This window comes from Buceros rhinoceros, unplaced genomic scaffold, assembly GCF_000710305.1.
Source record: "Buceros rhinoceros silvestris isolate BGI_N320 unplaced genomic scaffold, ASM71030v1 scaffold29073, whole genome shotgun sequence".
NCBI lineage: Eukaryota > Metazoa > Chordata > Aves > Bucerotiformes > Bucerotidae > Buceros > Buceros rhinoceros.
Genome location: NW_010403528.1, coordinates 13,415 through 27,239, shown reverse-complemented (window position 1 = coordinate 27,239; position 13,825 = coordinate 13,415). Strand labels below are relative to the sequence as shown.

The following is a 13,825-nucleotide window of genomic DNA, read 5'->3' as shown; positions in this document are numbered from 1 at the left end:
TGCCTACTTACTGCTCTGAATTGACAGTTGTGTAGGCTTGGGGAAGGCATTACTGTTACTGTTCTGGAAAACAACCCCCGAGCCTGTATCCTCCTGTGACAGGAGATCTGAAAAGGAATGTACTTTTTTGTGCTTTCACTCATACTAATTGTTCAGCTTGCAAAACTGATAGTAATAACTTTGAACAATTATTTGACAAATTACTGTTAAAGACTGTCAGGTTTTTTTTTCTTCTACCACGTTTTTTTTCTTGTCCCTCTACAGTAGACTTCAGGGTTGGGTACAGCTTTAATGTAGTCTCAAGGGTTGAGTGTATGATTAACTTACCACTAATGTGAATTAAATAAAATCCTAAGGATTTGGAATATTATTAATATGAATTAAGAATGAGGCTTTGTTTTTTGTTTAGTTATGGTGTTATGTACTAGCAGTTTAAAGACAGTGTTTCTCTTCTCATTACTGGTTCAGAGAGAGCAAGTACACTCTAAAATGTTAACGCTTCTCTTCCAGGAGTGTTTTTGTCAGTGCTGGGGTGGCTGCCCCCAAAAGCAGGAGCCGAGAAGTTTCTTCTTGCCTTTTGCCTATCTTTGTGTACAGGGAATGTTACTCCTTCCTGCCCAACCTGTGCATAGGAAATACAGGTTTGCTCAGTAACCCCTAACACACTAATTCGTACCTGCAGTGCCTGCCTCTGTGTGATGCACACGTGTTTACAGTGCTTATAAATCATGAGCGGACTGGTGTTTAAAAAAAAAGTCTGAAAAATCCTACAACCAAACCTTAAGGGAACAGTTATGACAAGCTCAAAAAGTGTCCTGGTAACCTGGTGAAGTGACGGTATTTGTGATATATGTTGTCCATTCAGGACCTTATGGATAAGACCATGTGCATCTCTGGGAAGCGGAGGACAGGGCAATTAGTCCAGCACTAAGCAGAGGTGTTGCTGTGCCCTTGCTTCTCTTGTTGCTACCCAGTATTCTTTTCTAATAAGCATCCCCTTTTGGCTGTTGTCAGTGGGGAGATACTGGGATAGGTGAGACAATTCTGAGAAGTCTTAGATGTGCATCCGTGCAGGTGAGGTAACATGGAGTCTGAAAAGCTCCCTATATCCTGTACTGCAATTCTCCTCAGAAAACCTTCCTCACCCCTGTGATGTTCCACGAAGTGGCTGCAGAAGAGGTGCAGGTGGAACTCTCTTCTGCGTTCTTAAACTTTTGAGGTTACAGAAGTACCATGTGACTAGGACGAGGACACTGCGCTGTCAGTGTACCTCCCTGAGTACAGAAAGGAAGCAATAATGTTGACATAATAGCAAAGATCCTACCTGATTAAGTGTGGGTGGAGATTATTCCCCCTCTAGAGCACCTGGTACCTGAGGCTCCACTTGAAGGGCAGAAACAACCAACCAACTTCCTCAAAAACTTGTCCTGTAATTTAGACGCTACACTTTGTGCGCTGGTGTTGTCTGCCGTGGCTACACCACATACCTCTCTGTTTCTGCCAGCTGAATAGGAATGGATTTACTGATAGTGGTGCGAAATTCTGTCGTTTCTTTAACAAATGGAGAAAACAGCACTGACCTTCCCACGGCTTCATTCAGTTGATCACCTTATGAAAGCTGGACTCTTTCCACAGTGCAGTATGTTTAGTATGTGCTTGGCTTAAAAACCCATAGCAATAAATGAAATGATAACCTATTGCTGCGGAGCAGTGCTCAGAACAGCGAAGCACTGAGGTGATGCGATGATTTCCTACTTTGATGGAACTCTGGCACAGGCATAGCGCTTTGACAGTGAAGAAACAACTCCAAGACTGCAGCAGGTAATGGTGATGAATTTTAATAGGAATCTTTGTCTCCAAATAAAAGTTATATATAAGATTAAGTAACTACTTGTGCTCCTTCTGGAGGCAGGCATTAGCACACCAGCACGCTGCTACTTTTAGCTACCAAAGCTTCTGTAATGTTTTCATGGTGTCCTAGTGAAGAAGTAGCTGCAGTCTTCGCTCTTCCTCTTTTTGTATATGTTGGTATTTTAATTTCATTTGTAAAACTTTGTATGCAATGATTTACTTACCTGCCTGTTTCTGGATGTGCTTTGCACTGCAACCTGGCTGTGATGTGGCTCCAAATAAGTCATAGTTACCAGTCAGGGTATGGTACTCTTATGATAGTTCAAATTCAAAACTGAATTACCCTAGTCCTGCATCCTAGAAATCATCATCGTGGCTTGGCTTCGCACAAAGATCTGGGAAGGGCTTTTCCCACGCTCACTGCAAGCGATGAGTGCACCCTTTGGGCCTGCACAGTGGATTTTTTAGGTGAGGCGCAGCGTGCGCGGAACCTTTACACCTGAGGTTCATCTGCCACGGCCTAGCGAGCTTGGACAGTGACAGCGAAGTCCTCAGGTTGTGGGTTTATTTAGAGTGTCCTTCTCTTAGATGGAGCCTTACAAGGCTAAACGAGCTCCATCTGCCCGGGTTTGGGGTTAGAGTTGTCCTTCTCCTAGGATGGTTGCCCGAAGGCTAGTGAGCCCATCCTGCCCGTGGACACACTTTGTCTGACCCTTCAGTTGAGACCTGTCTGGCACCGGAGGCACATGCCACCACCAGCACAGCTCTCAACCTCACTAGGGCACGCAAGCTCCTTCCCCATGGCAAGGGGGTGCCCGTGAAAGAGTCGCTGCTCTACCTCCAGACATCACAGACCCGGGCACGGGGCAGCTGGGGCCTGCCAAGAACGGGAGTCCTGGAGAGTATCCTAGAAATGCTGAGACTAGATTACCACCACCAGTTTTGATGACACAAATACTCTTTTTTTTTTTTTTAAATAAATCAATTTCATATGTAAGTAGATAAAATGTTTAGTGCCTCAACCAAAGGACCAGACCAAAAAAAAAACCCCAGTTCTGTCTTGATGTCTGTCATTCACTTATCATAAAACTAACTAGAGATGTTACATTCTGAATAGTAGTTCTGACAATACATTTATTATTACATTTATCTTTCACAAAAAGTCTTCAGGTTAATTTACTTTGCACTTTGAAAAATTGAAGTGAGATCTAAGAACTCCGTTGCTCTCATTGTCTTGCATGGCACTACAGGTAGTGAAGGCTTTACCATTAGGACTTAGAACATTCTGGTGATTTTTGCTGGTGGCCACATTCCACATGGAGAAACCTGATGTACTGAGATTGGTGGGACTAATACTTCTCCTTCTGTGAGAGCCCTTGGAATCTTCTGGCTTGTGTTTGAGCAAGGACCCCAACAATAATTTGTACTTTCAAGCAAGGAAACGTCTGTGTTTGAAGTGACTGCCAAGTTTGAGACTGAAAAGAGCAATCAATATTAAAAAAAAAAAAGCTTTATACAGACGTACATTAGACTAACATAGATTGATACATGCAATTCTAGCAAATTTTTTGTTACTGAAGCATCAGCATGACTGAATGTTTTGTTTTATTGCAGTAGCATTTTGTCTGCTCCAAGTCATGTGCTCAAGTATCTCTGTGTTGACTCCAAACTCAGATAACCCCTTCTGCTGAGAGAAAAACTGAACAGTTGTTCCAAACAGAGGAAGAAAAGCCTTGTTGCATCCTGTTTTTCTGTCTCCAGTTCCTTTACTTTTCCAAATGAGCAGCCCTGCCTTCTTCAGAAATCCCTACAATGACAGCAAGTTCCTTCTCAAAACGTGTGAATACAGATAAAGATCCCTTGTTGCTGTGGCTTATTGGGCAGATTTTTCAAAGGAAACTGAAATTTCCTATTAAGGTCAGATTTTGGGAGGGAGAGTTTGGTTCCATTTTGGCATTAAGTCTATATGCAGGCTTCAGCGAGAGCTGAAGGTGTTCGCTGAGCTCCTCGAGAAGATCTGACCCTATATATCAAAAGGACATTTACTATTGAAATACTATGTTTAGGAGCTTGATATATTTGTAATTTAGAGATGTTTAACTTAATTTGACAAGACTGTAGCTCTTAGGTTATTTGGGTAAAATTCTGTTGTATGCTCAGATTCTGTTGTATGCTGTAAATTGTCTTGGCTGCTTTTGAAAGAGAGACCCAAGGAGTGGATGCTGAGCTGTTGTCTGTGTGGTCCTGACTTGTTTAAAGCAGTGATACAGAATCACAGATCTGTTGCTGCAGAAGTCACATCCAAAACTGTCTCATTAACTGGATGTGTTTTATCGGCTATATTTTCTGAGACTTGATATAAGCATAGAGTAAAATCACTATGAAAAGTTTATTTTTAATGACTGAATGTGAACTGTGAAGTTGCTGTGCTTCTAATATAAAGAAATATTTGATGGATGTCATCTTGGTAAGTGGCCCCCAAAATACATGTGGTGTCTCTTTCTCATTTCTGCTAGCTGTGTGGGGATTTACAGAATAAAAAATAATCTGTACTGCCTAATCACCAACCTGAGCATACTTCACCTCCTTGTTGACCACAGGCGGTCCGATGTGGGGAGTGCATCAGAGGGTGGGGTACTGGCCTGTACCGGCAGGGTTTGTCAGCGTCTTTCAAAAACATGAGTTCCGTGTTCGCACAACAGTAATCTTGTAAGGTAAAATACAGAGTTTGTGTCCAGTGGTTGTTGTGCTGGAGGTTACTGTGGGATTTGTTTGCTCTACTGGGCATGTTTGGGGACACGCGCGCACACACACAAACACACAACAATCCACTGATTAATGTGCTTTCCCATTTGCATTTTAGATGTTAGATTTCAAAAACGGGTCTCTTAATGGTTCATCTTTAAAACAGGGTCTGTAAGTCGGATAAACTCGAATGTTCCTGTAAGCCATGCTTACCTACACAGGGAGATTTCTCATTATGGATTCTCTATGGTATTTGTTGTGTGATTACCAGTGTAATCATACTAGAATGTTTAAAGCATGGTACAAAGACAGAAATAAGAGTTTGTTTCTCTTTGTAGGCTGCCCTGGAAATTAAGTATCTGCACTGGGATTAAATTATTTTTGTACTGAAATAGAGCCGGTTATGATAGCATAACCACAGTAGAGTAAGTACCTTGATCTGCTGTTTAAGAGCATCCTGGTTTTGAGCTGCATTACCAAATTCTGTCTGCCCAGCGTGAGAGGTGTGTGGAACTTGCTCACAAGTGTGGCTTGGGAATCTGATGTTTGGACTGTTAAAATTTTCAAATAACAGACTGAGCAGGACTCCCCTTTCCATCAAAGCTCTCGTTCTGTTTCCTCTATTTAGTTCTTCTAAGCATTATCACTTCCTAAGTTAGTGGAGCAATTGCATCCTGTCTAACACACATAAACAGATAAATGAAGTAGGATTGCATCACCACTTCAGCTTCCAGAGTCACGGTGTAGTAAGGAAGCGCTGTGAATACTTATTTTTATTGGCCTCGATTAAACATGACGTACAGTCAAACCACGATGGTTATCATGCCTGGCAGTGCAGTCTCTCCAGTGAAGGAGTTGAGGGTTCCATCCTATAATTCTGGCTTTCTCTTGAGTCTGGGTCTTTGTTTTTTGTAGAATCAGCCTTGGTATCGTCTCAGCTGACCAGTACCTTCCTGGGCACTCCAAGAAAGTCTCTTTGTATGTTTTGAAAGTCAACATTTTATGAAGTGATGAATAGAAATAGTTTTCTTGATTCTTAGTGAAATATATTATTTTTATGGGAAGTAGTTTAGGCTCTGAAGAAGTAGATTCTTTTCCTCAAGTTTTTCATCCTAGCAACCCTGTGTTCCCTGGGAACATTGCATTAAATTTGTCTAAGCAAAACAGATATTTGCTGTTAAATATGTACCCTTACAGCAATTCACTGTTGCGGATAGAAGTGGGAAATTTAAAATAAGCTTCTAAGTTGTCATTTTACTGGATTGAAGTGTTTTCATAGGATCTGAAGTTATTAGAGAAAAAATCTTCCTGGGAAACTGAACTTCATTCTGTAGTCCCAAATTTAACTATTGTTCTGTTTTGTATTGCTTATTGATGTTAAACCTAGGTTTATAGTAGATGTGCCCTCAAACCAAAGAAAAAGTAAGGTTGAAACTTGTGGTCTGTTTTTCCCTCAGTTAAAGTAAAACAAAAACCCAGCGACATGACATCTGTGTTTGCTGTGGCTGTGTGCAGGTGCTTGATAACTCTTTACTGATACCTAAATAAGAAGCTTTGGAATGGATTAGTGATTATATAGTTACGGAAAATCAGTAGATAAAGCATTTAGACAAACTCGGTAGGAAATTACAACGCAGTCCTTGAAAATACAAAACTAAAAACCCTGTGGAGTGATGTGCTGTGATTCATGAGATCTCTGATCATAAAAGCTGAGTCACTGAGCCACTCCTGTAGGTAGTGAAACTTAATGTGCGTGGATTTGGACAGGATTCAGACAGGGAAACTGGGTTTCATCTGTTTGTGTTTGTCATTGTTTTATCTGAAATAAAATACTTAAATCAGAGTTCCAGTGAGATGTGTGTCTCATGGAGATGACTGTACAAGTTGGGTCCTTCTAGATAATCTATACAGGTGCAAAAATGCAGTGGATTTAATTTGAGATAAGTGCTCTATTGCTCTTCGTCTTGTGACACTGCTGACTGAGCTCAAACAGCTTCGTAATTGGGCTGTTCTTTCTCTGTGGTGCAGGACAAATTTGGAAGCGCTTCAGAAGAAGCTGGAGGAACTAGAGTTGGATGAACAGCAACGCAAGCGCCTCGAAGCTTTCCTTACCCAGAAACAAAAAGTTGGAGAGCTGAAGGATGATGACTTTGAGAAGATCAGTGAGCTGGGAGCAGGGAATGGTGGTGTGGTCTTCAAAGTGTCGCACAAGCCTTCTGGTCTCATAATGGCAAGAAAGGTGAGTGCCTCCAAACTAGGAATTTAGGGATGATTTTTTAGTTGAGGAGTGGTCTCTGATGAAATACAGTGACCTTCCTTAGAGAAGTAAGTGATGTTGACCTACAAAAAAATGACTCTTTAATGCCAACTTTCAGAGGATTTGATGTGTTTCAAAAAGTAGGAGAGGGTGCACTTATCCTAAGCTTCCCCGTTTTTTCAGAAATAGCTTCCTATGTGTTAGTAATGGAAGGGCCAGTATTCATTCCCTTTTGTTTTCTTTTATTTCTGCCTGTTTTGACAAATCCAATCTTTCCAGCAGGTTATATATCTTACAAAGAAAATGTGGTAGACTCAATGATGACTATAAGGTCTAGAAAGTTACTGGAAGGTATAAATTAGGGAAAAGTGACATTATCCTGTGTTCTGGGCTGTAAGTTTAGAAGAACGGAAAAGATAGCACCTGTATTAAGATCTTCCTTCATAGCTGCAGACCAGAAAAGGGCCTCTGGATGATACTGGGAAAAATGAGAGCTGAGAATGACGAAATGTGCTGGAGTACAGTGACATCTCCTGTTGTATAGTTTCATCGGGGGTGCAGGTGGCTTCTGTGCAAAGAAGTACTTGTCCTTCTGGCGAGAGTATTTTTCAATGATTCAGCTTTATGCTTTATAACCAAGAGCAGTTGTGACCTAGTTTGTAAGAGAACTGAGGGGTTTTTCTAAACTGAAATAGCTGGATGTTTTAATTCTCATTTTGTTTGTGAGGAGCCTTTACTTTTGCTCAATATCTCTGAGAACCAATACAGCAGGAGGAAAAGTGCATCTCTGATACTGCCTGATGTTTGTTTGGGTACCACGTGCCTTTGAGAAGGATAAAACACAAGTCAAATCCCAGATCTCGTTGTTATATTACACTGAAAACTTCCATTTCTTAAATTGAGAAGTTGAAAGGCTTCAGGTATTTCTGTTTTTAAGAAGAGTACGCTGTCGTCTTCTGCCAAACGAAAGCCACCTGTGCCGGTCTTGTCTTGAAGAAGAAACCATGCTCAATACACTGACAGTTTGGTGAGCAGTAAAGAAAAATGCCCACTTCTGAGGTGTGAGAATTATGAAATGTAAAAATCCCTGAGGTTTTCTTGAACTAAATCAATTTAATTGATTTTTTTTTCACCTACTGTGGGTTTAACAGGACACTTTGCCCCAATTCATATTTGATACAACTGAAATGTTTGCTGAACTGCAGTTTCTTTCCTATATTGACTAAAATTTCATTTCCATAATGCCTCTTAATCTTCCCTTTCACAAAAGAAATACACTTTGAGTATTGTATGAGAGAAGCAGTATAATGGACAAAGTATTTTATGTAATATCCCCTTTCAATTTAGATTCACTGTGGAGTTTTTAATTTGAGTTCAGCTCATTCCTTCCACTAATGCTTTACAAACACCTGTGCAGGTAGTTCTCAGCAGCTGCTTCTGAGTCAGTATCTCTTTGACATGTTTCCTGTAGACATCTGTTCATGGCTTTTCTTCGACATAAAGAGCTTCAGTTTCTGAACTATCCATAAAAACCAGGTGAGTGAAGAAGATGCTGGAACAGAAAGTTTCTGATAGAGAAGTATATTAAGGAGAGAAGAGATTGAAATGTAACCTTATCCTAAGTGCTGATGTTTCAACTTTCTCATGCTGTATTGTAGTGTTTTCCCTTTGCCACAAAGAAAATTAGGATGGATTATTTTACAGTTAAGTCACAGAATATTTCTGGTCGAAAGGGCCTCAGGAGGTCATGCAGTCCAAACTCCTGCTCCAAGCAGGGTCAGCTACGAGGTCAGAGCAGGCTGCTCGGGGCCTTAATCCAGCCTGGATATTGAAAACCTCTCTGAACAAGTTGTTCCTTCTGAATGGCAGTTTGCCACTAAGAAAATAAAAAAGAGTGGATTATTTTGCAGTTAATTCATCTAGAGATCAAGCCGGCTATTCGAAACCAGATCATTCGTGAGCTGCAAGTTCTACATGAGTGCAACTCTCCATACATCGTGGGCTTTTATGGAGCTTTTTACAGTGATGGAGAAATCAGCATTTGCATGGAACATATGGTAAGTGTGTATGAGTATGTCTTAGTTTGAAGTTATTGACAGGCTGTTAATGCAAAACGTGAGTGTCACCAGGACCTATGTTAACAGTAGACCTTTCCACGCGAATAAAGAGTCAAATACTGTGTTCAAATTTGCTTTGCAAATCTAAGGTTGGGATTGATCCATTCTAACTTCTCCTGTAGAAGCTGAAGCTGTACAGTTGTAGCCTCCCAGCTTCCTCTCCTTTGTCCATCCCCCTTTTTATTTTATTTTAAAGTATTTACCCAATTCTGCCACTTAGATGCTGTTTCTAGTTGGGGTTTATGCAGAATGGACCAGATCACGCTGATGCTGCAGCTGTGTAGTCTGTAGTATCTCTCATAGTGAGAATCTAGTTAGGTCTTTAGATGAATCTATGTTTTTGTCTCCTTTTTTCAAATTCTACAGAAAATACAAACACAAAGAATAGTGCACAAAAAGTGAACAAGCCCAGAAGGATCCTGTACAACTTTTTTACAGCCAAAAATATTTTTAACTGTATTTCATTTTAATAGAAAAGTACAATTTCTTCTCAGCATCTGTTTGCCTTTCTCTAAGCATATGGAGCCAAACATTAAAAGTAGATTTGCTGCAATTAAAGGTCAGTAAAATTTTTTTGCCTTGCTGGCTCAGTGGAGGATGTGAAATACAACCTGAAAATCTTTTTACTTCTTCCCTGGAAAAAACCCATTTCTGCAGAGAGAAACCTTATTTTTTCTGGAAAGTACGTGTGATTGTTTTATGCTTCTCTGGTCTTCTTACAGAAATTTTTAGAAGAAATCGATGGTTGCCTAGGAACGAGCGATCACAATCCAGTTTTTAAGCGTGTGCTTGCCGAGTAGAAGGTGTGCGTGCCCCAAAGTAGAAATGGCTGCTGGGAGTTAGAAGTTACTTTCTCAAAATTGTAAAGAAAAATGAAAAAATAGGTGTTGAAAATGACTGTCTGGGTATTGTTGCAGAATGCGTTATGAAATGTCACAAATGTGCACATCTGCAGTCGCTTCAAGAGCATGTATGTTAACGCGTGCCAAGAGATGGTGGTGGTGTGTAGTTACAGAATCCCAATTAATTTGTCAACAAGAAGGCAATCAGGATTTTCAAGTTCCTAAGCAGGGGAGTGATGTACCCAAATGGTCAACACCTCTCCAGTTTAAGAGAAGGCAGGATGAATTCTGGTGTTTCTGTGCTGAATCTGCTCCGAGTCAGACTGGCTACAAGATCTTACGCATAGACAATTGATCGATAAGATACGAAACAGAGAAGAATGATTTATATTGTACTCTTCATTAAGCCGTTGGCTTACTGCGGATCATTAGGTGGAAGATTTTGGTCTCCTTTTGGAAGAAAGATGAGAATCTGCATTGCCTTTTTTGTACATACCTTTCTTCCAGTTGCTGCCAGTCAAAATTCTTTTTTTTTTTTAGAAGTGAGCTACAAAACATAATTATGAATATGAACAAAAAGTTGGAGGTGGGAAAGGCACAGAACTTCAGAGTTTCAGTGTTTGATATTTTTAGGTGCATAAATTCAAAATCGATGCAAAACTTTGCTTAGCAGCAGGTATTTAACAGACAAAACGATTGGAGTCTGTTCCTCAGAGACGCTGCAGCCAACACCAGACAATTGAATTGTCTTCAGCTGCTTCCAGGACTGGAGCTAGTTCTTAGCGAGAGGGCGGGGGGAAAAGTTATTTTTCTGTGTGACATCTTTGTTAATGTACTGGTGTCTCAGCAAGAGACAGCTGTCCAGAAATGCAGACTAGTTGTACAAGAGAGTTATATGGAACTTTTTGGTGGTGTATTTTTAACTGTGTGGTGTATGTGGGTGTGTTTTTTACAAAAATAAATGCTCAAATAAGTATTTATATCTTTCTCAAAAAAGTGTTAGATTTTAGTCCTCAAATAATAAATCTTAGCATTCTAAATTTTTCTCTAAACGGTGAGGAAAACTTCCAACGGATAGGGTAAGGCAGAAGTCATTTACTTTCTCAAGTAGTTTTTATCTAGAGTACTGGGAGATCTCAAATGCTCATCTGGCTATCAGAATATTGCTTTTTTTAATTTGAGAAATAACTTTCTGGTTTCTTGATTGTGTATACCCTATTCTACAAAATCTAGAACTTAGACACAAGCCTATTGTTGAATCAGTTGCTAGAAATAAATAACGTTGTTTTACAGTTTTCTTTCTCAGAAGCTCTTAGCAACAGTGGAATATGTTTGACTTTGGGCGTGTGTGTGCATGCATTCAATCTATTAACATCATAAGATCAGTGAGACTGTTTCTTACCGTGACACTGTAAAAGCATTTCTTTCTAATTTGGTTCTTTGAGAGCCGTGGCAGATCAGCCCTCGACCTCTGGAAGTTGGCAGAGTCACCCCAGATGTGCAGGACTAAGAGAGGCCAGTTTCCCCTGTGCTGGGTCTCATCTGGGAGATGTGGGGAGCGGGGATCTGGGTTTAGTTATGATCACGGTGTGCCATTAGCACACAGTGTATTCAGGACGAGGGTTGTCTTTCCAGTGTGGTGACTTTTCATCCCTGTAATCAGGGTCATAAAATCTTCTGTGCTGTCAATCCTCTTTGTCCTTGGAGGGGCAGGGAGTTTCGTGGGATGGCTGTGAGAGAAGAAAATACATGTTATTGCATTTGACAGAAAGTTACAGAAATCTGTAAAATTCCTGATGTTTGGTTGACAGCTCTTTGTGGACAGCACTTCCTTAACAAGTTCCAAACCGTAGAAATGCTGGTATGGAAGATGATTGTGTGAAGTGTTTATTCGAGTGGATGTTGTTACTGGCCAAATGTGTGTTTAAAACAAACATAACTGACCAACTCCTACTGGGAAATGACTTATTTTACTCAGATATGCACCATAACAATGTTAAATCAAACATGAAAAGCAAGACATTTTTTCTCTCACCAAATTTAGGCTTCAGACTAGAGTCCTGTTTAAAATGTTCTAGAGCAATTTGATTAAAGCTTGACTAATCAAACACTTGTTAATTAGGATGGCGGCTCCTTGGATCAAGTACTGAAAAAGGCTGGAAGAATTCCAGAGCAGATCCTGGGCAAAGTTAGCATTGCGGTGAGTGTGTGCCTCGCTCCCAAAGGCTGGGAGGGGCCCTGTTCGTGTCTCGGTGTGGAAATGCCAGGTCCAGGAAGCCACCGCTTCAGGACTGAAGGATGTGGGGGAGAGAAATACCGCTGGATTTGTTTTAAAAAGCAGTCTTTGTACTTGCCGCTGTGTGGTAGCTCAGCAACCACAGTTGGAACGAGCAACGTGTTCTGTTGTGTTATCATTTGATTTTCTGCTTTTGTATCGAATGATGTTTCTGGATTGGAACAGAATTAACACTTCATTAAAAAATTTCAAATGTTACATTTTCATATCTGTTGTGTACCAAGCTCTGAATGCAGAACTTCCAGTAAGGGACTGGTTGAGGTACAACCCTGAGCTGGAGGTACAAATTAAAAGAAAATACTAAATTTGCAGTGATAACATTGTGGGATTTCTGTTATGTTACATTCAGTTGGAATTCTTATACAAACTAAGCATGCAATCATCTCTTCTGTTTCATAAATTAACTTTTTTGTTTGTTTTCAGGTAATAAAAGGACTCACATACCTGAGAGAAAAGCATAAAATAATGCACAGAGGTGAGAAGATTTTACATTGTAACTTTTCTTGAGTATCTTTTTTATTCATGTTAAACCATGTCCTTTTGTTGTGGTTGATTCTTTATGGTTTAACATGACTTTAGTCCAGAGTTTTTCTTGAGTAGTGCAAGGCAAACTTGTAATCCATATCTTTTACTATGACTATCATGTATCTTCTGTTTCTAGATGATGCACGTGATCCTCTACATCATCTATTTATTGATTGCAATTGTTAGTCTTTTGATAGCAACAAGTGCAGCAACAATCTGGATAGATTCGCAATTAAAACCTCTGGCCTAAAATTAATTTGACAGTTCAACACTTGTTATTGCCATTAAAACTTTCAAAAGAAAGTCACTGTTTCTACCAGCTGTCTTAGGTGTTATTTATAGACATCTGTCATGCAGAATTGCATCTTTTTAAAACTAAACTATTTTAAAAAGATGGTGAAGCTCTGTAAAATGAGTGTTGCTTCTACGCTTCTGGGGTCTTCAGTTAGTGCCTTTGTTTTACAATACAGTGCCTTATTTTCAGCTTATAGTTGCCCTTTTTAAAATCCAGCTCTTTCGTTAATCTGTTGCGTGTTCCATTAAACAAAAATGACACTTGATATGGCAAAGTAATATATTATTCTCGTACTGCTGACGTGAGGGTAAATGGAAGACTGGAGATGGGGCATTCCAGGGTTTGGTTTGACTGGCACTGCTCATTGCAGCCATATGCAACATCTATAAACCACCTCGGCTGTTCGGTGGGGTTTGTACCCTATGAGATCAACCTTCAGATCATAAAAATACCTTCATCAGACACTAATACGTGTCTGAGTATACATGTGTTGGCCAGACCGCAAAGAGTACTTGGTAATCCTAGTTTACACAATCTGTTGTAGGATCACCTTACACAATAAGTAGACAGTGTTTGTTACATGTCTTTCTCTTTTTTTAACAATCAAATATAGCTCCCTTCTGGCAAAAGGAGGCTGGAAGTAGTCTCTAAAGATTTCTGACAGTAGTTGCAAAATCACTTGTCTATGTTCAGAGCATAAGGGAGACAGCTGGGAAAGGGATCATCTTTTTTTTAGGCCATATGGAAGAGCTACTGTTGTGTCTCATAGTTCTTGACTCGGCCACAGCAGTGGTTTGTTACCATATTGGTTTTTTTTTTGGTTGTTCTTGTTCAGCTGGCTGCTGAGTCAGCAACATCATCTCCTTCCCTGTCCCCCCCCCCCCCCTCCTACATTCT

General features: G+C 40.2%; 1 protein-coding gene across 1 annotated transcript in view; it reads left to right on the top strand.

The window, feature by feature from the left end:
- The first annotated feature begins 1,691 nt into the window (after window positions 1-1,691).
- The window catches only part of MAP2K1 (mitogen-activated protein kinase kinase 1), a 22,469-nt gene continuing 10,335 nt past the window's right edge, over window positions 1,692-13,825 (top strand). The window contains exons 1-5 of the mRNA XM_010133052.1: window positions 1,692-1,821; window positions 6,625-6,835; window positions 8,764-8,910; window positions 11,935-12,012; window positions 12,532-12,583. Coding sequence (XP_010131354.1) covers window positions 1,760-1,821; window positions 6,625-6,835; window positions 8,764-8,910; window positions 11,935-12,012; window positions 12,532-12,583 — 550 coding nt within the window. The 5' untranslated portion in view covers window positions 1,692-1,759. The remainder of the gene's footprint in view (window positions 1,822-6,624; window positions 6,836-8,763; window positions 8,911-11,934; window positions 12,013-12,531; window positions 12,584-13,825) is intronic.